The 24,752-nt window shown below is 42.5% G+C and overlaps 1 protein-coding gene across 4 annotated transcripts in view; it reads right to left on the bottom strand.

Moving 5' to 3' along the window:
- Positions 1-218: 218 nt before the first annotated feature.
- The window catches only part of P2RX7 (purinergic receptor P2X 7), a 54,833-nt gene continuing 30,299 nt past the window's right edge, over positions 219-24,752 (bottom strand). For 3 of the 4 annotated variants that reach the window (XM_004276722.4, XM_012535554.3, XM_049698454.1), the window contains 8 exons: positions 22,492-22,572; positions 21,735-21,864; positions 18,039-18,175; positions 10,282-10,372; positions 8,937-9,002; positions 8,700-8,849; positions 6,379-6,480; positions 219-2,793 (listed from right to left, as the gene is read on the bottom strand). In XM_004276722.4, the coding sequence (XP_004276770.1) occupies positions 2,296-2,793; positions 6,379-6,480; positions 8,700-8,849; positions 8,937-9,002; positions 10,282-10,372; positions 18,039-18,175; positions 21,735-21,864; positions 22,492-22,572 (1,255 nt within the window). In that variant the 3' untranslated portion in view covers positions 219-2,295. The remainder of the gene's footprint in view (positions 2,794-6,378; positions 6,481-8,699; positions 8,850-8,936; positions 9,003-10,281; positions 10,373-18,038; positions 18,176-21,734; positions 21,865-22,491; positions 22,573-24,752) is intronic. The other variant, XM_033440954.2, reaches the window with a different exon arrangement.

The following is a 24,752-nucleotide window of genomic DNA, read 5'->3' as shown; positions in this document are numbered from 1 at the left end:
GAGCCCACCAAGAGTGGCCTCATTAGAACACAAGACAATTCTAAATTCCAAGGGATTTAAGAGCTCTGTGTTAGGAGCTGGGGGCAGAGACTAAAAACATATCTTTGTATGTCAAAGTGCCTCAGTGCGTATATGTTGAATGAATGTGTCAGTGAATGAGCTAACTGATCTGGGGATCTTCTGAGAAAAAGTAAAGGGAATACTTTGGTAAACGCGAATTACACGTTATTTTTTTTTATTATCAAAACTGTTAAGACATCTACATTGCCAAGCTAGAATTAGGAAGGGTTTTAAAAATGGTTCCCTCTAAAGAGAGGAATGCAAGTCCATAACCAATGCTACATGAAATCAGGCAGTGTTACAAGAAAGCAGATCTCCAATACAGAGATGAAGCAGTGAATACTGTGCAATTACTATAACAGAATGGATTTAAGTACAAAAAACAGATCTTACAAAATGTGACTTTCCTTGGGATGCCTTTGGCGATGACACTATTTTCTACTGTAGACCAAAAATAAGAATATAAATGTGATGCATGCTGTTGTAGGAAGTGTCAGACATTTGGCACATAGTTAATGTAACACATCACCCTCTCACCTTCTCACCCAGAGCATCTGGGAAAGGTGAAAACAACAGGTGGATCCAGTGATTATTTGTCATTCCAAATGCTGACTCCATCTGGGGTCTCCACAAGGTGATAGAAACACACTAGGGGAGAAGGCATCAAAAAATAACATATGAAGGCTCAGAGGCTATCAGAATGGAAATCTGTAGCAGTTACATAGAATTCTTGGAGTAAAAAATTTCACTTCTGAAGAAGTCATATATAATTCACTTTTCAAAAATATCTCTGAAAGGTAGTAAAAATGAGAGTTAAATCTGGCCCCGTTAACTTGATTCCTGAGTTTAAAGCCAGGTGAAATCCTGGGACCAGAAAAGAAGGTTTTTGTTCATATTATCTTACATTAAAACAGTAGAAAGCTGATGACTTTTAAAAAGTGTCAAAATGATAAATCTTAGAATATGTATTAAAAACTCACAGATCCGGGGCTTCCCTGGTGGCGCAGTGGTTGAGAGTCCGCCTGCCGATGCAGGGGACACGGGTTCGTGCCCCGGTCCGGGAAGATCCCACATGCCGCGGAGCGGCTGGGCCCGTGAGCCATGGCCGCTGAGCCTGCGCGTCCGGAGCCTGTGCTCCACAACGGGAGAGGCCACAACAGTGAGAGGCCCACGTACCGACAAAAAAAAAAAAAAAACTCACAGATCCTTCATTAGTCACAATTTTGAATAATGTTCTCTATTTATTCTTTAAAATAGTTGTCGTTAAGAAATAGTCCGAAAAAAAATAAAAAAGAAATAGTCCGTTCTAGTGCCAAAACCTTGAAACGGAAATCCTGCAGGGGGATCCTAAAACCTGCTATTCACTTTTTTTTTTTTTTTTTTTTGTGGTACGCGGGCCTCTCACTGTTGTGGCCTCTCCTGTTGCGGAGCACAGGCTCCAGCAGGATCTGGAATCATCTGAAGGCTTCTTCTCTCCCATGGGCTTGGATGGCTTGAATGCTGGGGGCATCTCTCCTCTTCACTTGGCTGCTTGGGCTTCTTCACAGCAGGGTGGACTCAGCATAGGCAGCTTTTTACATGGGAGCTTGCTTCCTTCACAGCAAGAGTTTCAAGGGACAGGAAGTGGAAGCTGACAGCATCTTAAGACCAAGACCCTGAACCTGACACAGCATCACTTTATCATTGGATAAAGTGATCAGAGCTGCCAAGACAAAAGGGGTGGAGATATAACCCCTCAGGTCCTATAGGACAAATGCCAAAAAATTTGTGCCAAAACTTTTAATCCTCCCCATTCTTTAACCAGGACCCAAGGGTTTGTTGATAGTTGGACATTATCCTAGTCTCACCTCAAAATGAGCTGCTTCATATTCATGTAGCTCTTTATGCGTTAAAAAGAGAGTTTGTGTACACTGTCTCAATTTGCTCTCCTAATATCCCTGTGAAACAATAGATTGGATAATAAGGCAAATGAGGTACAGAGGTTAAAGGCCTAGGATCACACAACTTCCTAGGGATAGAATGGAGATATAAATCTGAATCTCTTGACTCTCAGTCCATGCTGAGGGATTCTAGTTTAGTTGCTGTTTGTTTACTCCGGTCACTTTGCTCTCTGACACAAACAGAGCTGGGGGAGGAGGAAAGCACATTTCCCTGTGGCTGAAAATCTGGACACACATCTTTGCAGGTGAAGCTCAAGGTGCAAGCAAAGGCAATATTATATGACTGCTCAGCACATCAGTAAGGACTCTTGAAGCCACTGTACTGGCCTTCCCTCTTGGGAAACTCTCTCCGGATCCTCCAGCGGCAGCAGCTGGGCAGGATGGCAAAGTCAGCCAGGTCCTGGGAGCCAAAGCGCCACGTAGTATAGCACCTGTAGGCGCAGTGCCGCAGCTGGCTGTTGGTAGAATCTGCATCCAGCACCAGCAAGGGCTCCTGGTAGTGCAGGAGGAACTGCAGGACATGTCTGGACAGGATAAGCTTCTTGAATGGCTCTGAGGTGGTGATACAGGCACCCAGCTTTTTCCGACAGCACAGCTCCTCCAAGCATCTTTGTCTCTCAGGGAGTTGGGATGGGAGGCACTTTCCGCACTGGCACCAATTCGGGCAGTCACTGGATCTAGGGGTTGCCCCTTCACTGAGCAGCTGGATAGTCTCTGGTTGTCCAGGAATGGGGGGTGGCTCGTGAAGAGACAGAGGCAGCCTGGACAAGTCTGTGAAGTCCATCGGGGGTCTCTGAAAAAGGCAAGTTTCCAAACCCATCAGCACTGACAACCCCTAGGGTTCTAGGTTCTTTAACTTTATTATTAACTTGTAAAATTACATTTAATATTACATTAATACTAGTAGCTATCATTTATTAAATGTATATATCAGGACTGTGTTTTGCAAGCACTGCCTCATTTAAGCTTTTGGAGAACCTCGTGAGATATGTGTTCTGATCTCCATATTACAGATTTGGAAAGTGAAATTCAGAAAAGCCAGGCCTCAATACATATATCTCTTCGGAGAGACCTTCTTGCCTTGACCACCTGATCTAGGTAGTTCCCCTCCTCCCAGGTCATTCTCTTATCACATAATGATGTTCTATGTTTGTTATGAGGAAATGATCTTATGAATTGATATGTTTACTTAATGATTCTTCTTCCACATGAAAGCAGGGGCCCTGTTTGCTTTGTTTACTGCCTGCATTCCCAATGCCTAGGACAGTGTCCACACATAGTAGACAGTAAATATTTGTTGACTTAGCTCTGCTTTCTCCTTTCTCACCATGCTCTCTTTTCTGAAAAAATCCATTTGTTATCCTCCAGTGGAAGTTGCCATAATTGCCATCATTTTTGTCTATTCTTTGTGACATATACCTTCATTCACCAGAGAAAGAAAGTCTGAGTTAAGTACATTAAAATTGAATGGTTCTTGTACATGAATGTTCACAGCAGCACTATTATAATAACCAAAGGGTGAAAATAACCTAAGTGTCTGTCAATGGATGAATGGATTAAAAAAATGTTATGTTCATACAATGGACTATTATTCAGCTATAAAAAGGAATGAAGTGCTGACAAATGCTAAACATGGATGTTTAGCTAAACATGGATGGAACCTTGACATTATGCTAAATGAAAGAAGCCAGACATAAGAGGACAAATATTGTATGACTCAATTGACATGAAATGTCCAGAATAGGTACATCCATGTATACAGAAATCTACAGAAAGCAGATTAATGGTTGCCAGGGGCTGGGGAGAAGTGAGTGAGTAGTGGCTGCTGAATGGATATAAGGTTTCCTTTTGGGGTGTGAAAAGGCTCTGGAGCTAGATAGTGGTGATGGTTGCACAGCATTGTGGATATACTAAATGTCACTGAACTGCACACTTTATTTTTTTTCCTCTTTAAAAAAATTATGTATTTATTTATTTATTTGGCTATGCCAGCTCCCAGCTGCAGCACACGGGATCCTCGCCGCTGTGCACAGGATCCTCGCTGCAGCATGCAGGATCTTTAGTTGCGGCATGTGGGCTCTTCCAGTTGCAGCATGTGGGATACATCTCCCCGACCAGGGATCAAACCCGGGACCCCCACATTGGGAACACGGAGTCCCAACCACTGGACCACCAGGGAAGTCTCTGAACTTCACACTTTAAAATGATTAAAATGGTAAATTTTAGGTTATGTGTATATTACCACACCCACCCCAACACACAGGAGTTCACTTTATACCCAGATCTGATAAAAACATTACAAGAGTGGAAAAATTTTGGTCAGACTCTCTCAAGAAGAGATGTAAAATTCTTAAATATTAGGGAATTGAATCCAGCAGTAAATACAAAGAATCATACATCACACTCAAACTGATGTTATTGCAGATTCCTGCAAGGTTGGCTTAATATTTGAAAACCAATCAGTGTAATGCACCACATGACAGAAGAAAAGAAAACTCATTGATTATTTGGAAAGAAGCAGAAAAAACACGTTATTTTAATATTCAGTATCCATTCATGATAAAAATTCTTAGTAAACTAGGAGCAGAGGGGAATTTTCTTAATCTGATAGAGCATTCTTTAAAAACCTACAGCAGGGACTTCCCTGGTGGTCCAGTGGTTAGGACGTGGCACTCTCACTGTGGTGGGCCGGGTTCAATCCCTGGTCTGGGAACTAGGATCCCGCAAGACGTGGGGCGAGGCCGGAAAAAATAAAAAGACCTACAGCAAGTTCTATAGTGAAGTAAAAAACTTTCTTTCTGACATAGGGAATGAGACAAAGATGCTTGGTCTTATCACTTCTATTCAGTATTGTACTGGACATCCTAACAGGTGTAATAAGCTCCTGGAGCTGGAAGAAGCAAGAAAGAAACCTCCCCTAGAGCCTTCAAAGGGAGCACAGCCCTGCTGACACCTTGATTTCAGACTTTGATTTCAGAATTCTGGCCTCCAGAACTGTGAGAGAATAAATTTCTGTTGTTCCAAGTTACCTAGTTTGTGGTCATTTATTATGGCAGCTGTAGAAAACTAACGCAGTTAGTGACGATGTCCAGCAGCCAAAACTGATGGGGGGAATGTGAATTAGAACACCACTTCAGGGCTTCCCTGGTGGCGCAGTGGTTGAGAGTCTGCCTGCCGATGCAGGGGACGCGGGTTCGTGCCCCGGTCGGGGAAGATCCCACATGCCGCGGAGCAGCTGGGCCCGTGAGCCATGGCCGCTGAGCCTGCATGTCCGGAGCCTGTGCTCCGCAACGGGAGAGGCCACAACAGTGAGAGGCCTGCGTACAGCAAAAAAAAAAAATGAACACCCACTTCAGAGAACTGTTAGGTGGTATCTACTAAAGCTGAACACACACCTGCCTTATGACTTAGCAGTTCCACTCTTAGGTGCCATACGTTTACTGTAGCAGCATCATTGGCATGAACCCCAAAGTGGAAACTACCCAAATAGGTAGTTCATTCAACAATAGAATGGATAAATAAATTGAATGTTTATAAAATGGAAATTATACAACGAGAATGAACCATTGCTGTACACAACATCATGGATGACTCTCACAAAAATAATATTGAGGGAAGGAAGCCAGACACCCAACAGAGTATGTAATGAATACATACTATAGGATTAAAATTTTAAAAGAATTATAAAAATAAAAATAATTTTTAAATAAAAAAATTCTAGAAGAGGTAAAACTAACCTTGAATACAGGATAATGACTACTTTTAAGGGAAGGTAGTAATTTGGAGGCATAAAAGGGACTTCTGCTAGTAATAGTCACTTTTTAAATCTGGGTGCTTGTCACATGTGGTTTACTTTGTCATCAATTGTGATTTATACACATTTCTAGATATATTTATATTTAATAGTAAGTTTTGGGCTTCCCTTGTGGTGCAATGGTTAGGAATCCGCCTGCCAGTGCAGGGGACACGGGTTCGAGCCCTGGTCGGGGAGGATCCCACATGCCACGGAGCAACTAAGCCCATGTGCCGCAACTACTGAGGCCCGTGCGCCTAGAGCCCGTGCTCTGCAGCAGGAGAAGCCACCACAATGAGAAGGCCATGCACCGCAACGAAGAGCAGCCCCCGCTCGCCGCAACTAGAGAAAGCCAGTACACAGCAAGGAAGACCCAATGCAGCCAAAAATAAATAAATAAATAAATAAAATAGTAAGTTTTCTCTTAAAAAAGAAAAAAAGACTACAGGAATTTGCTGGCTGTCCAGTGGTTAGGACTCTGCGCTTCCACTGCAGGGGACACGGGTTCGATCCCTGATTGGGGAACTAAGATCCTGCAAGCTGCGTGGTGTGACCGAGAAAAAAAAAAAAGACGAAATAACTTACTGGCACTTCTTCACCTTCAACATCTTGCAGACTTCTCCCAAGTAGCCTTTGGTTTACCATCCTAATGTGGGGTTCATCCACAAAGGACACATATTTTAATGTCTAGGAAATAAAGATTAAAAGGTTACCAACTTTAGTTCAGAATTATCACGAATTGCATATCTGAACATATCTAAAGGCAACTGTTATTCCTATTTCCAAATGACAACCTGTTACACAAGCTAACCAAAAACTCTTGCTAACAAAGAAAGAATGATTCCGAGTCTAAAGGTAAATCAGAAATTGATCCCCAAGCACCTTAATTTGTAGATTTAGAGTATCCACAGCTTCCTGCCTAATATCTGTAGGTCCCCCAAGTGCTATGTAAAATTCCTTTGTGGTGTTCCCTCAATTTCAGTTACTCTAGGTTGAATATCTCCAGAAAGTTATACGATTGAATCTTAAATTATTTATATTTTCATTAAATTTCATCCCATCTTGGGCCATGAAATGGTGATTAATTCTAGTTGCAAAGATGAACTTTTACTTTAATTGCAAATACATGTACAACGAACAGTGAATTGTGCATTCAGCTGCTAAAAAAGGACAGCAATGTTCTTGGATGAAAGAAAGAAACCCTCTGTTGTTTTTAAATACCAGAGACTTCTCTTTGATTGGAGGAAATCATGGAGTCAATGTAGTAAATTCCAAATTAATCAAATCAAAACCATACAGGTGAACTAAAATTTGACCACTCTGACCACTCCCCCATCCTAGGCTCCTTTCCAGAAGCAATCACTGTTATCACTTTTTTTTTTTTTTTGCGGTACGCGGGCCTCTCACTGTTGTGGCCTCTCCCGTTGTGGAGTACGGGCTCTGGATGCGCAGGCTCAGCGGCCATGGCTCACGGGCCCAGCCACTCTGGGGCATGTGGGATCTTCCTGGACCGGGGCATGAACCCATGTCCCCTGCATCGGCAGGCGGACTCTCAACCACTGCACCACCAGGGAAGCCCCCACTGTTATCACTTTTATGAGTGTCCAGTACCTTTTTTTATACGTATATTACCTCCCCACACACATTTATATGTGTGTGTGTATAATACATGCAGAAAATATACAGAATCTATATGTGTGTGTATATAAATGGACATATATACATGTAGAAAAAACATAGAATTAGTTTATGTGTATTGTTGCTTTTTAACCTATATATCATACCATATATATTGTTCCATAGTTTGTTTTTTTCCTGTCAACAAATGTCTTGGATATTTGCTCATGCCACTACCTATAACATAGTGGTTATAAACATGGATTCTGAAACCAGCCTGCCTGAGTTGGAATTTCAGCTCTGCCACTTACTAACTGTATGACTTTGGGCAAATTATTTAACCTTCCTGTGCCTCAATTTCCTCATCTATAGAAAGAGATAATAATAGCACCTATCTAGAGTTCTGCTAATAATCATAATCCCATAAACCTACCTGTAGGGTTGTGTGAAGATTCAGTGAGTTAATGCATACGTAGCACTGGAAATGCTATGTAAACGTTTGCTTTTATTATAATCTACCTCATTTTTAAAAACTGGTACCAGGCCTTCCTTACTATGGATTTATCATAGTTTATATCACCATTCACCTATTGGACATTTGGGCAGATGCTCCCCTTCACTGTCACAGACAGCACTGTGATGGACATCTGGTACATGTGTACTACGTGGGTACCCATGTGAGTGTTTCTCTAAGGCAGGTATAGAGAAATGGAAATGCCAGGCTGTAAAGTATGTCCCATTTAAATGTTACTAGATTTACAAATTGTTCTCCAAAGTCATTATACTTTTTTTGCACAACCAATTTAATAAATCTGACAAAACTGACAAATCCTGGAACATAAAAATTTGTTTTCCCTATATCTTGCTTCTCCATTTTTGTGTCTATTCTTCACTAAAACTAAAGGATTCATCTGAGAGATGGTGGATTGGGGTAGATTCCAGAGAATTATCCACCACGGGATTGATTACACCTATGATTTTGGCCTTATTTTTAATTAATTTATTTATTTATTTTGCGGTACGCGGGCCTCTCACTGTTGTGGCCTCTCCCGCTGCAGAGCACAGGCCCCGGACGCACAGACTCAGCGGCCATGGCTCACGGGCCCAGCCGCTCCGCGGCACGTGGGATCTTCCCGGACCGGGGCATGAACCCGTGTCCCCTGCATCGGCAGGCGGACTCTCAACCACTGCGCCACCAGGGAAGCCCTTGGCCTTATTTTTGCAAACTTCTCCATGGTCCAATGGGCCATACACGTGTTTTAACATCCCATGGACACAGCAAGCCTTACCTGCTTTGGCTCCACAATGGATTCACACTTCTTTCTGTAGTAGTATTCATTGACTGCACAGGGTTCACAGCACTTGCAACAGGGATAAATACGGGATCGACAGCATTTATTTGAGTAAGTGTTGATGAGAAAGTCAATGAACACAGTGGCCTGGGAAAAACCCAGACAAGCACCATGTCAGTGAAACTTCCTTTTGCCAAATCATTTTCATAAAATGTGAGAAAGAGAATCCCTTACCAAACCAAAGTAAGAGAGGTTTGAACCGATGTACACGATCAGCTGGATAATGTCAAATTTTCCTCCCTGGAAACAGAGTACAAAAGGTTACCCGGTTGAAATTCAGAGCAATGCTCTTTTGCTCTAACATGTAATTGTAAGTTCCAGCAGAGGAGGGAGTCTAGTGCCGTGAATTTGACAGATGCATCCAAAGTGTTCACGGCAACAAAGATTAAGGAGACTGAAAATATGAATCCCATTCCTCCTGCTTCTGCCTTTCAGGATGTGCTTGAAAACATGGATGTTTTAAACAAATAAGCAGTGGAACTCACACACTGAGAGGAGAACCATTGAAAGTTTTTTATTCCATTCAAGGTGAGGGTTTCAAAAGAGCTTTCCCTAAAAGTGATTTGAGATTACTCTGGAAACAGAGGGAAGGAATGTCTGCACAAACTCTTCCCATAGATGTCCCTGTGGTTTTTATTCTCAGTGTCTTTGTATCCTCTCACTATATCTCATCGATTCTTGTGCTGCTTATCACCATGTTACATAAATAATATGCTGTCAGACAAGGTATGTGGGCATCTGTTGATTTTTGCATACCCAGCATCCCCTTCTTCTGGAGACAGCATGCCCATTTTCCTTTGGAGAACTGTCTGTGTCCATACTCAGTCCATGTAGTTTGCGGGGAAGGGGCTGGTTCAGGGCTGATGTAAGACCAGCCATTGCGAGTGACCCTGGTCACAGTTCAGCAGTGAGCATCTGGCCCATATTGGGCCAGTCAAAGCCAGTGGCATCTGCTGAGGCTTTTGCTGAGATGTTCTCTTTTCACTGAGGTTGCTAAATTGCTAAGGTATAAGTAGCTGCTGACAGCACTGCATAGAGATGACCCACTGTGAATGACACCAAAACAGAGGAGAACAAATGTAAGAGATGGAGGGAGGCAGGTTCCTGATGATGTTGTTAAGACATCTGGATTCATGATGCCCGAAGCCTGAAAATTGCCTCTGGATTTTTCAGTTATGTGAACTAAAAAAAAAAATAGTCGTCTTTTTTCCTAAACCCATTTGAATTGGATTCCTTACAAAGTATTTTGCAGAGGGATTTCTTTCTCTCTCTTTTTTAAGCATCAGAGTATATTGAAAATTGAGTATTAGGTTTTCTCCCCAAGCCCACTCTTGTACTCATTAGATGACTTGTCCATGAACAAGAACATTTCTTCCCCCTCTCTGATCCCACATGCAAGATGCACAGTGCCAGCTAACGACTATGACCAAAACATTCACCCTTTGAGACACTACAGCAATAATTAAGACACAGTCATAGGAACGGAGATGCCAGTGGCTGAATGCGAGAAGAGACTTACGGTGCCAAAAACCAGGATGTCAAAACGGATCCCAAAGGCTTTTATCAGGGTCCGCTTTTCGGTATTATTTTCCTTATAGTACTTGGCATATCTGTAGGAGGAAAAGGATACATATTTATAAAGATCTCTCTGGAAGTGCTGATATTTTATGAAAAGAAAAACCGAACCAGTAGCCGTTCTAGTCTTCTTTGTCCGGCTTCTAGCTCTGCTCTGGTTGGCAGAGGAAAGAACACAATCCAAACCCATGAAATTCTCTGTCTCTTCACCTTGAACCAAGGCACCACTTCCCCGTGTCACCTTCTCTACTTCCAGCATCACAGGATGATGGAAAGTCTGTGTTTTAGTTTAAGATTAAAATGAACAATTTTTAACCAATACAGGGTTGACAACAAGAGAAATTAAAAAAAATAACTTCAAGCACTCTGATCATTCTCTAAGAGGGAAAAGTTTAGCTTCTAGAACAAAGAGGGGGAGGGTGAATCTTAGATACTAATGAATGGATTGGGAACAGGTGCCCCTCAGCAATCTGCTCTAACTGTGTTTTCTTAAGATTCTGTATTTGTCTGTTTGGCATCCATTATCACCAGGGCCAAACTAGCGGACAATGTTGTTTACATGCCCCCTGCCATCCAGCTTTTGCAAGTATGTGAAAATCATGTTACAAACCCTCTTGACCAATCCTGAGTCCATATCTCCAGCCACCTTCTGTATCTAACTTTCACACACCCAGCCAACATTTCCCCTGCCCTAACTTACCCAGGGCCAGGTACCAGACAACCAGAGACCACCCCTGTAGCCCAGAGCCCACCACCATTACTCAAACTAGCCAATCCTAAGCTGTTTCCCCTGCCCTGCCTTTCATTTCCCACAGAAAACACAGTAAAGGCTCTGGGCTGTGCTTTCCCCTTTCTCCTGCTAACCCCTGACCAAACCTGGTGCTTCTCCCTGTGGCCCTGTGTGACCTGGTGTGCCCCACCTCTCGGGAAATTCTTCTTTCAAGGGCATTGACTTCTCTGTGTTACTACTCGGTCACCTTTATAAATTAAGACCTGGACACAAATCACAGTCACCCAAAATACGCAGCCCTCATCAGTGCTACAGTCAGGGAAAGTGTCATGTTTTGTTTTTCATGAATAATTAGGAAGGCTTAAGCCACATGTCTCACAAAACTTTTAAATCTGACCCTCCCTCTTACCACTTTTGGTGGTTATTTTTAGGTAAGGACATATATTTTCTTTGAGTTATTAATTCATAATCTATTTACAGGTGTGGGGAGAGAAGAAAACAGATGCTCTGCCAAAGTATAGTTTGGAACATCTGAAATTCTTATTCTTTTTAAACTCACGATCTGACATTGAGATCAGTTAGATATTCTCAGGCACTTCAGTGCCTGTTTCTGGCCAAAGGGGTTTCAGTTTCTTTGCATCTGATTGTTCTCACTCCATGACAGTACTTTCTTCTGCTCTATTAATTGATTTGTTTTTTAAAATACAAAGCAAGCATGCATCACCACTCCATGCCCCAGGGTTGCATTATCTCTCTAAGCAAGCTGTTTTGCTGGAAGGTTAACATTGTATAGTAAATACTTGAATTTCTGCTTTCAGGGTCTTTGTATAGTGGGTCTCAAACTGAGGGCAAGAATCACTTGGGAAGTGTGTTCAAAAGGCAGATTCCTGGGCCTCACCCCCAAAGGGTGGTTTCAAAAGGTGTGAGGTGTTTCTAGGAATCTGTATTTCCAGGAAAGGTACCAGGTGGTTCTGATGCAGGTGATCAGTGGGCCACACTCAGAACACCAGGCCCTGGACAAGGATGTTTTTACACTCTGTAGTGGGTTGAATAATGGCCCCCCAAAAAGATAAGTCCAAGTGCCTAACCCCTGCACCTGTGAATGTGACCTTATTTGGAAATAGGATCTTTGCAGATGTAAATGAGTTAAGGATCTCAAGATGAGATCATCCTGGATTTAGGGTGGGTCTTAAATCCAATGGCTGTATCCTTATAAGAAAAAGGAAAGGGAGAGTTGAAACGGAAACACAGAGGAGAATGCCATGTAAAGACGGAGGCAGATACTGGAGGGATGCAGCCACAAGTTAAGGACCACCTAGAGCCAGCAGAAGCTAGAAGAGGCAAGGAAAGATCCTCCCTTAGAGACTTTAGAGGGAGTATGTCCCTGCTGACACCTTGATTTTGGACTTCTGGCCTCCAGAACTGTGAGAGATAAATTTCTGTTGTTTAAAGCCATCAAGTTTGTGGTAATTTGTTATAGCGGCCATAGGAAATGAATACACACACACACACATTCTGAGAAGCAGAGAAGCACATCAGGCATTCTATTCTGTGTGGGACTTCCCTGCTTTACACATCTTGTAAATAAACTGAATAATTGAAAAAGGATCTTTTGCCATGGATCTTTTGGTAAAGGACAAAATTCTGCAACGTGATCAATTCCTTCAACTTCCTGTTTTAGAAAGTTATATTTTCTCATTAACCTCATATAACCTCTAACTTCCTTCCCTTTTGTGTGGCTATTTGACAATAACTTGTCCAGTTACCCGTCAGATCTTGACATTTTATTTTTGGCTAAAGATTTCTTCTGGTGCTTATTCCAGAGAACCAATGCTCTAAAACTTTGTTCTAAAAGAATATTAACATCACAACCAGTTCTTCAGAAAGCTCAGATCTCTTCAGGAGCTAATGTTCTTAGGCTTAGCTCAGCGACTTGAAGAACATTTGCTAACATCTGATTGGTACATTGCCCTGCATGCGTCTGCTGATTGCTGTAAAAACAGCCTGTGAGGGCAGTCGGGGACCACTGATCCAGGCCTCTCTTTTTGCTAATGGCCACAAGCCTATTCAGTAGAGCAGCTGGGAATGATCAAAACATTACCTAAACTAGGAGCTGGTTTCAGGGCCCTGGATGAAATTCCACTGACCCGGAGAAGGCAAAATCCTGTTACATCTTGATCTCAGCCAGTCTTTAGCCAAGGGTCTCAAACACAAATGCCTATAGGGGCCAGATAACAGAAATGAGTGATGCAGCCAGGTAAGAGGCAATAAGGAGTGGTGAGGAGCATGGCAAACCAAGAGCCACATGGCCTTTCTAAAGGGAACCACTGATACTCAGCTCAAGCTGAGTGCTCCCTGTGGAATATGAAGCCAGTGTTGTCAAATGGGTTGATTTTTTTCAAATAGCTTAATTTTCAAAAAAAGTAGGAAGGCCATATTTTTACGTAGAATGTCTCAACTTTCAGAACATTGTGCAGGCCAAAAACAAAAACAAAAACAAAATTTGAAGCCTGCTTGCCAGTTAATGATGCTGCTTTAAATAAAATATAAATAAAGCCATTTGCTTAAGTGGACCCCTCCAGAACTCAATAAGAGTGCTAGCAGAAGGGTTAGGAAGCAATGAATGTGTGTGTGTGTTTGCACGTGCACGTGTACTTTGGCCTGTACTTGCATGCTCAGATTAAGTAGACACTTTATTTTATTCATTCTCCCAGGCAGCTAGCAACCTGGTTGTAGAAAGAAAATATAGTCAGATGAATCATCTAAGAAGGAAGTATGTTTGGGATGCTAGAAAATATAGTCTAGACCAGTGCTTCTCAGATTTTAATGTGCACATGAATCTCCTGGGAATCTTAAGATGCAGATTCTGACTCAGTAAATTGAGAGTCGGGGCTGAGATTGTACATCATAACAAGCTCCCAGGTGAGGCCCATGTTGCTGGTTCCAGGATCATATTTGAGTATCGAGGGTCTAGATTAGTGATTCTCAAACTTAAGTTTGCATTAGAATAACCTGGAAGGCTTATGAAGACAATCCCCAGAGTGTCTGATTCAGTAGGTCTGTCGTAGAGCCTGAGAATTTGCATTTCTAGAAGGATACCACATGATGCTGATATGGGGACCCGCACTTTGAGAACCACTGGTCCAGACCATTAGTACTAAAAGTATTCACAGAAGCTAATATGTTTGCAAGTTGATTCCCTAACATGGACTCCTATGTGTACAGTTTCTCTTCTTAACTAGGAAAGCTCAGTCCTCAGGAAAGTGCATGATGCCTATGGGGGTCCTATCCTGTGCTTGGAGAGGCCTTGTCCGGTTGCATTTCCCCACACCCCCATCACACTATATTGTTTGATTTTCTTTGAAGTATTTATCATCATCTGAAATGGTTTTGTTGGATTTGTTTGTTCTATTGAGGTATAACTAACATATAATAATAAAATGCACAAGTCCTAAGGGTTCAATTCAATGAGTTTTGACAAATGAATACTCTCTGTAACCTAGATCCCTACCAACATCTAGAACATTCCATTACCCCAGAAAACTCTTGTGCTCCCTTCCAATTGGTTCCTACTCCTCCTTTCCTACCCCCAAACCCCAGCCCAGCAGCCATTGTTCTATCTTTTATCATCACAGATAAGTTTGCCTGTTCTTGTACTTCAAATAAATGGCATCATAGAATGTACTCGTTCAGGGCTGGCTTCTTTCACTCAATGTAACGTCTGTGGGATTCATCTATGTTGATGTGTGTATCAGTAATTTCTTCCATTTTTATTTATGTTAAGTAGTGTTTTATTATATAAATATATCACAATTTATTTCTCCATTCACCTGTTATTGCACATTTGGGTTCTTTCTGGGTTTTGCCTATTATGAGTAAGGATGCTGTGAACATTCATGTGCAAATCTTTTTGTGGAGATATGTTTCCTTTCTCTTGGGTAAATACCTAAGAGTGGGATTTCTGGTTTAGAGGATAGATGTATGTTTACCTTTATAAGAAACTTCCCAACAATTCTGTAATGTGGTTGTACCATTTTACACTCCCACCAGGAAAGTAGGAGAATTCCAGTTGTTCCTCCTCCTTGCCAACCTTTGGAATTTCCAGTGTTTTTAATTTTAGTCATTCTGGTGGGCATGTCATTATATTTCATTGTGGTTTAAATTTGCATTTCCCTGGTGACTAATGATGTTGACTTGGAGTTTTTTATTATATTTTTGTCTTATATGTATAGTCATGTCCTATTAGGATATATGCTAAGCAGTAATTTGTCTATTTTGTTTACCAATGTATACCCATTGGGGCAACAAATATTTTTTTCTTCAATATATATTTAATGAATGAAGAATGCCAGTATCAACATCCTACCAGCTTCTTAAGCAAATTGTGTAACCGAGGGATATACTCAGCAACTCTCTCTGAAAAGGAAACAGCAAAAGCCTGCTTTGTGTTTGGAATCAGAGCACAAAATGACCAGCCATAACCACAGTCACAGAACCCTGCCCGATTCCCACAGGAAATGAAAGGTCATGGAGACTGTGTTATAAGCCTCAAACTGAGAGGCCAAATTACTGCTGGCCCAGTGTTGTAGGAACAGGCTGAAAAAATTATCCAGACGTAGGAGGTAACATGGAAACTAAGTTAGGGGCACAAGATCACCAATGGGAAAAAGTCAGGAGCAGAGGACTGAACTGTGCAGAGCATCAAAACAAGAATAGATCAGCACAAAACCAGCACTAGCCAGCTCAAGAGTGAAAATGAACCAGAATTCTAGTGAATTCATAGGGTTGAAGTCCAGAAGCTAGAAGCATAAGCGATGTACTACAAAGAACCTTAAAAATTAGACAAAACTGCAGTGAGGAAGCAATGTTACCCAAGGTATCAGGAGTCTTTAAGATGTTCTTACTGGGCTTCCCTGGTGGCACGGTGGTTAAGAATCCGCCTGCCAATGCAGGGGACATGGTTCGAGCCCTGGTCCGGGAAGATCCCACGTGCCGCGGAGCAACTAAACCCGTGCGCCACAGCTACCGAGCCTGCACTCTAGAGCCCGCGAGCCACAACTCCTGAAGCCCACGTGCCTAGAGCCCGTGCTCCGCAACAAGAGAAGCCACAACAATGAAAAGTCCGCGCACCACGACGAAGACCCAATGCAGCCAAAAATAAATAAATTTATTTTAAAAAAATGTTCTGGGCTTCCCTGGTGGCGCAGTGGTTGGGAGTCCGCCTGCCGATGCAGGGGACACGGGTTCGTGCCCCGGTCCGGGAGGATCCCACATGCCGCGGAGTGGCTGGGCCCGTGAGCCATGGCCACTGAGCCTGCGCTTCCGGAGCCTGTGCTCCACAGCGGGAGGGGCCACAGCAGTGAGAGGCCCGCGTACCGCAAAAAAAAAAAAAAATGTTCTCACCAAAAGGATTTCCAATCAAGATGGCAGGCTGCCTCACCACCTCCACCACCACCTCCCACCCCACTGCACTTACACAAAGAAGTGCAAGATAAAGTATTTTTTAAAGTCATATCAATATATTATTGAGCTCAAAACAAGGAAGGGCAGGTGCTAGAGATGAGTGGTAAGTGGGGACTAAAGCCACGTGAACCCTAGGAGTACCAGATCAGATTTGTATCTGAGCAGCTAGAGTCTTAACATACTTCTTGGGAAAGGAGCTGAGGCTGCAGATGCCCAACTTAGCAAGGAAGCAGGGATGGGATACTTCTAGTGGAGTGAAGACATCCAGCACCAATAAATTAAACTAAAAACTGGTTTGTAATTGATAGATGCCATACAGTCCTGGCAGGAACAACTACAAAATTAAATTGTCACCCCAGAGGAATGTCTCCATATCCCATGGCACACGCAAAACTTTGCACAAGATCATTTCTGCCGAAGTCCACCAACAAATATTCCAAAGCCCCACAAAGAGAAATCCCATCCAAGTTGCTACAGTTCAGTGTGAAAGGGGTTATACAGTAGATTGGACAAAAGGAGTAGGATCCATAAGCTAAGAATGGATCTCACTGAAACAGTAATAGGTGGCTTTGAAAAAGAACTGAATATAAATCCGAGAAATGAAAAATATAGCCATATAGTATTTTTAAAACCTGAAAGCATATGGTAAAATGCTCATAACCTTTGATCCAATAATTCTGCTTCTAGAAACTTATCCTAAGGAAATAATCTGGGATTCAAACAAAGATATATGTACAGAGATATACACTACAGAGTTATTTATAAAGAAAAATCAGAAATACCCCAAATATCCAGTAATGGCGGAATGGTGAGAAAATTATGAGATGGAAGGGAAAGGGTGTGTTTTAAGGTCTTGGTGATCTAGGTTAGGATTATGGAGCTTCTACTATTAGCTGTGGGTCTAGGGGAGATCATTTCACCTTTCTCAGCTTTCCCCGGGACACTAATATCTACCTTCCAGGGTGGTTGTGAGGTTTAGTGATGGTGATATAAATGCCTGGTATGTAGAATACCCTCCCTAAGTTGTAGCTAACGTTATCATTACACTCACAATGGAATACGATGATAATTAATGTGATGGTCACAAAGAATTTTGAGTGACCTGGCATATGAAACCCCCCCCCAGAATACCAAACTATAAATGTGATATGATCTTATATAAGCCTCACAAAACAATTGGTTAGACGAAGGAACATTCACCAGAGGGTTATCTTCAATTATCTCAGGATAGAGGAATTATGGGTGATTTTTATCCTCTTCTCTATGCTTTTCTCTGTTTCCCAAGTTTTGTTTTTATCTTACAAAGAGTGTGCAATTCTTTAATAATTCATACAAAAATTCAGTCACTGCCTAGCTCTTAGAGGAAGTCTTTTACATTCCTCTTGTTGCCTTGGCAACCAAAACTAGTCTTGCTGGCTGCTGGGGATACAATTCAGTCAGGCCTGGAAGGTCCCTGGGGATCCAAGGGTGGCCAGTCACTGGGCAAGTCTGACCTGGAGCACTGTTACCTGAAGTTGTAGCCAGGGTACAAGGACTCCTTGGCAGTCTTGTCGTCAAGGCGACGGAAACTGTATTTTGGACGGCAGTGATGGAACCACCTGTCCAGGTTGCAGTCCCAGTAGATCTCAATGCCCATGATTCCTCCCTGGGGAAGACAACGAGAGACAATCTCTAAGTCCCGCTGGACATGGGTTATGCAGCCGTCAGACATCTCCCTACATAGTGATGACCACTGAAGGAAAAGTTGGCTTTTGAGGGAAAAAAAAAAAATGCTGATTAAAAATTTCAGAGCCATAGGTGCAGCCCTATCTAACTCATACAACTAGTACTGTGGCAGCTACAAGCGCATCTCCCTGCTCCTCCTCCCACCTGGAACACGCCACCGTTAAATTTATTTTCCTAAAATATAACTTTCAACAAACCACTCCTGTAATCAGACACGTGTAATGTCCACCCCCCAGTAAAGTTTAAGCTGAAACTTGTTAGACTGGAATTCATCGTGCTCCATCACATCTTCTCTGCTTATCTCCCAATACACCCCTGGAGAAAGCTCTTATTCTGAAATCTCTATGCTTTTCCCTAAACACACTTTGCATTTTCATTTCTTTTTTTAAAAAACAGCTTTATTGAGATACAGTTCACATACAGTTCGCCCACATAACTTGTGCATTTAACAGTTTTTAGTATATTCACGTATATGTGCAACTGCCACCACAATCAATTTTACAACATTTTCATTACCTCCAAAAGAAAACATGTAAACTTTAGTTACCACCCCTCTCTCAAGCACTAAGCAACCACTAATCTACTTTTTGTCTCTATAGAGTTCCTTATTCTGAACTTTCATATGAATGAAATCATATAATATATGATCTTTATGTCTGGCTTCTTTCACTTAGCATGATGCTTTTAAAGTTCATCCATGTTGTAGCATGTGTCAGTACTTCATTCCTTACTGTGGTGGAAGAATATTCCATTGATTGAGCATGCCACATTTTGTTTATCCATTCATCCTTTGATGGACGCTTGGGTTGCTTCCACCTTTTGGTTATTATGAATAATGCTGCTGTGAACATTTATGTACAAGTTTTTGTGTGAACATATGTTGTCATTTTTCGTGGGTACATACTTAGGAGTGGAGTTGCTCGGTCTGCTTTGAATTTTTAAATCTTGGCCCTTGACCTTTTCTCCCAATGAAATGTTTCTTCCACTCACCTCTCTAGCTAAATCCTCCTCATCCTTCAAGACCCAGCAAACATCCTTCCCCACCCACTCAGCCACCCCTGTGCCCCTCAATTCATGGTGACCTTTCTCCTCTAAACTTCTAAAGAATCTGTTAATCTCTTACCTATACTTGGTACTTCTTTTTTTCTACAAACATGTTTTTGAGTACTGACTATCATATTTCACTGAATCTTAGACACCATTGCTTGTAAGACACATAGGGTTTTTTTTTTTTTTTCTTAATGTTCCTCTAAGAAAAAAATGCTGTCAATTAAACTGTGAGACTCCATCAACTGAAAGCACTTCCTGATTTGGAAACTATTAAAAGTGAAAAAAAGGTATGTCTTTGAATAAATGAACTTAGGCATTTCAAGACAGTATGCTAGATACTGAGGATACAGAAATGAGTAGCAAGGAGGCTCTGACTTGGAGAAAGGGGAAATAATACAGAATAATCACAACTGCCATTTTTTTGTCTGGCACTAAGCCAAGCACTCTACATATTACAGTGAATATCTAATGCCTTTGTCACTTGGCATCCAATTTGCCGCCTTCTGGGAAAACTACCTGGAATTTCCTTGGGGAAACACCTTTCCCAACTCTCAGTGGTTTGAATGGGGCTATGTCCTCTCCAAGCCCCAGGAGTGGGCACATGACTCAAGCCTGGCCAATCAGGACAGTGCTCCCTTCTGGACCTGGTGATTGATTCAGGATAGATATGTGGCCCAAGGTAGACCAATCAGAGCTCTTCCTGAGACATTTTGCCAGAACCATAGGAAAAGAAGTCCTCTACTGACTGGGACCACTAGCTATAGAGTGTGAAAGTCTAAAGCAGCATTGTCTAATAGGATTTTCTGCGATGATGGATATATTCTATATTCATGCTGTATAGTACAATAGCCAGTGGTTATTGAATGCTGGAAATGAGGCTGGTATGACCAAGGAAATAAAATTTTAATTTTATTTAATTTTAATTAAGTTTAAGTCACTTCATGTGACTTGTGGCTACCGTATTGGATAGCACAGTGCTAGAGCTTTGGTGGCTTTGCTTTGACATGTGGAGAATATGCCTGAGAATGACATCATCATTAAGGAAACAATCAAGAGATGAAAGGAGTCAGATTCCTGAAGACATCATTTGAGTTCCTGGAGGCAGCTATGCCTAAATCTATCATACTCTTCATTCAATCAACAAATATTTATTGAGTGTCCATTATGGGCTGAACATTACACAAAAATGAACCACCCCCCCCAAAAAAAAAAAAAAGCTAAATGTCCCTGCCATCATGGAACTTACATTCTAGTCAGGGAAAATAGACAACAGACAAATGGGTATGTAAAATATATAGTATGTCAGATAATGCTAGGTGCCAGGGATAAAAATAAACATGGAAAGGGCCATAGGGCATGCTGGGATAGAGGTGGGAATTGTCGCTTTAAATGTAGCGGGAAGGGAAAGCTTCACTGAGCTTATATTTGAGTAAATATTGGAAGTAGGTGTAGGAGGCAGCTAATGCTATGTCTGGGACAGACTGTTCCAGGCAGAGGGGAACAGCAAGAGAAAACTCCCAAGGTAGGAGGATGCCTTGGGTATACTAGAATGTTCATTTTTCTTGGTCTTTTTACACAGTTAATATGGTTCCTTTTTTGCTTAATCCACTTGAGTTTGGTTTCTATTATTTGCCCCCAAATTACTTTTTGATTTAGTTTTTGCTTACATCATTTGAGTTGGATTTCTATAACTTGCAACCAGAAGAATCCTGACTAATCCAAGTGTGGTAGTCTGAGTAATGGTCCCCCAAATATTCCTAATCCTAGGTCCTAATCCCTGGACCTCTGAATATGTTACCTGAAATGGCAAAAGAGACTGCAGATGTGATTAAGTAAGGATCTTGAGATGAGGAAATTATCCTGGATTATCTGGGTGGACACTGTGAAGACACACTGGTCTTTATAAGAGGGAGGCAGAGCAAGATTTGACACAGAATAAGAAATCAATGTGACCACTGAAGCAAGATGCTGTACTGCTGGCTTCAAAGCGGGAAAAAGGGGCTGTGAGCCAAGAAATGGAAGGAACGCGGTTTTAAAAGGTGGAAAAGGCAAGGAGATGGATTCTCCCTTAGAGCCTCCGGAGGGAGCATGTCTCTGCTGATATCTTGATTTTGGCCCAGTGAAACTCATTTTGGACTTCTGACCTCCAGTAGTATAAAAAAAAAAATGTGTTGTTTTAAGCCACAAAATTTGTGGTAATTTGTTATAGCAGGCACAGGAAACGAATACACTGAGTGTCTCTCATAGAGTTGTTGTGGGATTAGATAAGGTGATACAGGAAAAGTCCTTGTCACCGTGCATGGATTTACAAAATGCTCAATAAATATGAGCATATTATTAAGACCCAGTGGTCCAGCCTCTTGGCCATTTGTCATCCTCCATCCCTTGACCCACCCCCCCACATCCCACTGTACAAAGACGTCACCAACCTGAATTGCCACATCTGAAAAATTATCTCCTGTTTCTTGGAAGATATCTCCTAGTCGGAAAATGGGACACTGTGGATTCTGAGTCTTGTGAAAGGTGCAAGTGACGTTTATATCCGGCAAGATGTTTCTCCTGCACATAATGGAAAGCAAACAAACAAACATCTCTATTGAAAACTGGGATCCATCTCTTTCATAAGAGTGAACCAATATGGTACCCGGGCATCATGAGGGCCTCCAATGATTCTGCCTCCTGGGATTTACACCCTTGTGTATTCTCCTCTCATATCGTACAGTGTTGGTCTCTGTGACCAATAGTATACGACAGAAGTGATAGTGTGTCTCTTCTGAGATTAGATTATAAAATACAGTGGCTTTCATCTTGGTTACTGTCTCACTTGCTTGCTCTTTGGCTTGGATCTCTTGCTCTGGGAAAGCTGGCCACCATGTCCTAAGGACACCCAAGCAGTCTGAAGGAGAGGTCCACATGATGAAGTACTGAGCCCTCCTGCTGACTGTTGTGTGAGCGAGCTTGGAAGAGTATTCTCCAGCCCCAGTCCAGTCTGGAGATGAGAGCTTGACTGCAACCTGAGAGACCCTGAGCCAGAACCGCCCAGTGAAGTCATACCCAGATGTCATTCTGGGATGCACAGAAACTATGTGAGAAAATTAAAGTTTGTTGCTTTTAGTTTCTAAGTGTTGGGATGATTTGTTACACAGCAGTAGATAACTAATATAGCCAGACATTCTGGGTGCTTACGTGGTGTAGTTGTGTCTGGGGAAGTCAATATTATTCTTGATGAGCACAGTGAAGTTTTCAGCACTGCCCAAGAGCGCAGGCCTGAAAGAGAGGAATGAAAAATGGGGATCAGTGACTACAGGGACCAAAGGAGTCAGTGGGCCAATGGACCAGAGGCTCTGGTTTCTTGCTTGGGTCAATATGATGGATGAAGAGAAATGCAATCCACTGGGAAAAACCTTCCAAAATTCTCCAGCTTCTCCAGGAAGAATTTCTCCCTTCTTAAGACCCCTGTGGAAGGAATTCCCTGGTGGTCCAGTGGTTAGGACTCTGCACTTCCATTGTAGGGGGCACGGGTTCGATCCCTGGTCAGGGAACTAAGATCCCGCAAGCCACGTGGCATGGCCCAAAAAACCACAAAAAACAAAAGAGACCCCGTGGCATTTACTGTAATACTTCTCACTCTGATATAATTATATGTTTAGTTATGCATAGTGGTATGTTGGTAAACATTTAATAACCAGCTCTCCAGGAAAACAAAAAGCCCTGATATTGTAGGAGTTACTGATTATTGTGGTATAAATACTCCCACCCTAGCTGATTTCAAGCTACCAATAGAACATCAGTGAACTTGGAGTTGGGAAGGGATGAGCAGAAACGGCTCAGAGCTCGTACAAGCCAGCTCCAGCACACTCCTGTTTGTATCTTTCACAATAGGCTTTGTGATCCTGCAGGGCTGAGACAACTTTCTCATCTTGGCATCCTCAGCCTTTAGCACAGGGCCACACATATATAATTGACTCTATCATTCACACTCTAGAGGCTCTGAGTAGTGTAAAATTCTCCATGAGTGAGAGGAGCCCAAATTCTCGACTGCTGGAAGGTCCACCCACCATCCATGCATTCATTCATTCAACAAATATTTATTGTACTGGGCATGGGGCTGAGCACTAGTGATGTAGTGATGAAAAAGACAGTCGAGGTTTTTGTCCTTGTGGGGTTGACAATCTGTTAAAGATGGAGAGAACTGGCTCCATAAAAATATACCACTGTTGCCTGACATGCCTGAGTAGGCGGCAGATGTTTATTGGGAGAAGCACAGGCTAAAGGTGGAGGGTATTTGGAAGGGGACATCAAGAATGATCTGCTTTGGGGGACTTCCCTAGTGGCATAGTGGTTAAGACTCCGCGCTCCCAATGCAGGGGGCCCTGGTTCGATCCCTGGTCAGGGAACTAGATCCCACATGCATGCCACAACTAAGGACCCCGCTCGCTGCAACTAAGACCCAGAGCAACCTAAATAAATAAATAAATAAATATTAAAAAGACAAAGAAAAGGACTTCCCTGGTGGCACAGTGGTTAAGAATCTGCCTGCCAAGGCAGGGGACATGAGTTTGATCCCTGGTCTGGGAAGAACCCACATGCCGCGGAGCAACTAAGCCCGTGCGCCACAACTACTGAGCCTGCGCTCTAGAGCCCGCAAGCCACAACTGCTGAAGCCCATGCGCCTAGAGCCCATGCTCCGCAACAAGAAAAGCCACCACAATGAGAAGCCTGCACACCACAATGAAGAGTGGCCCCCGTTCACCACAACCAGAGAAAGCCCACGTGCAGCAACGAAGACCCAATGCAGCCAAAAAAAAAAAGAATGATCTGCTTTTTATTCCAGGACTTCCAGAGCCCAACTTTGGCTCTATTGGAGATATAACTATAGAGAACACTGTAATTTTTGCCTGTCCAGCAACAATTCCCCCTTTGGCAGTAGCACCTCAATTTTCTCCCTTTGGGGAAGCCAGGTCTCTTCCACTCTCAGCCCACTCTCATCTCCTGCCCATCCCTACAGCTCCCAGGGCGGGCAAGTGATCCAGAGCTGGTTAAACAGTGTAATCTAATCCCTTGACTGCAGTGATAGGTTCATAGATTGTCACATGGCTTAGGCCACTGAGAACATTACAGGATTTTTGTGGGAACTGTTGGGAAAGAAAAACTCATTTTCTCTAGGATTATTAGTAGCAGAGACAGTGTAAACCTGGAGTGCCCCAGACCACAGTGTAAGGAGAGCCAGAATGGAAGAAAGAATAGTTAGGGGCTGGGGAGAGGAGGAAGGTGGAGGAAAAGAGAGAGAAAATCTTAAGACATCATTTGAAAGCCTCGATCAAGCCATGCCTGAAGCTAGTATTTCTGGACTTCTCATTTACATGAGTCAAAAACACAAGCCAAAAATTAACAGTCCTTTTTATCTGAAGCCCGTTAAAGTTGTTTTTTTTTTATACTTAAGCTTT

This window comes from Orcinus orca, chromosome 15, assembly GCF_937001465.1.
Source record: "Orcinus orca chromosome 15, mOrcOrc1.1, whole genome shotgun sequence".
In the NCBI taxonomy this organism is placed as follows: domain Eukaryota; kingdom Metazoa; phylum Chordata; class Mammalia; order Artiodactyla; family Delphinidae; genus Orcinus; species Orcinus orca.
Note: the sequence above shows the minus strand (reverse complement) of the source record. Positions and strands in the feature narration are given on the sequence as shown.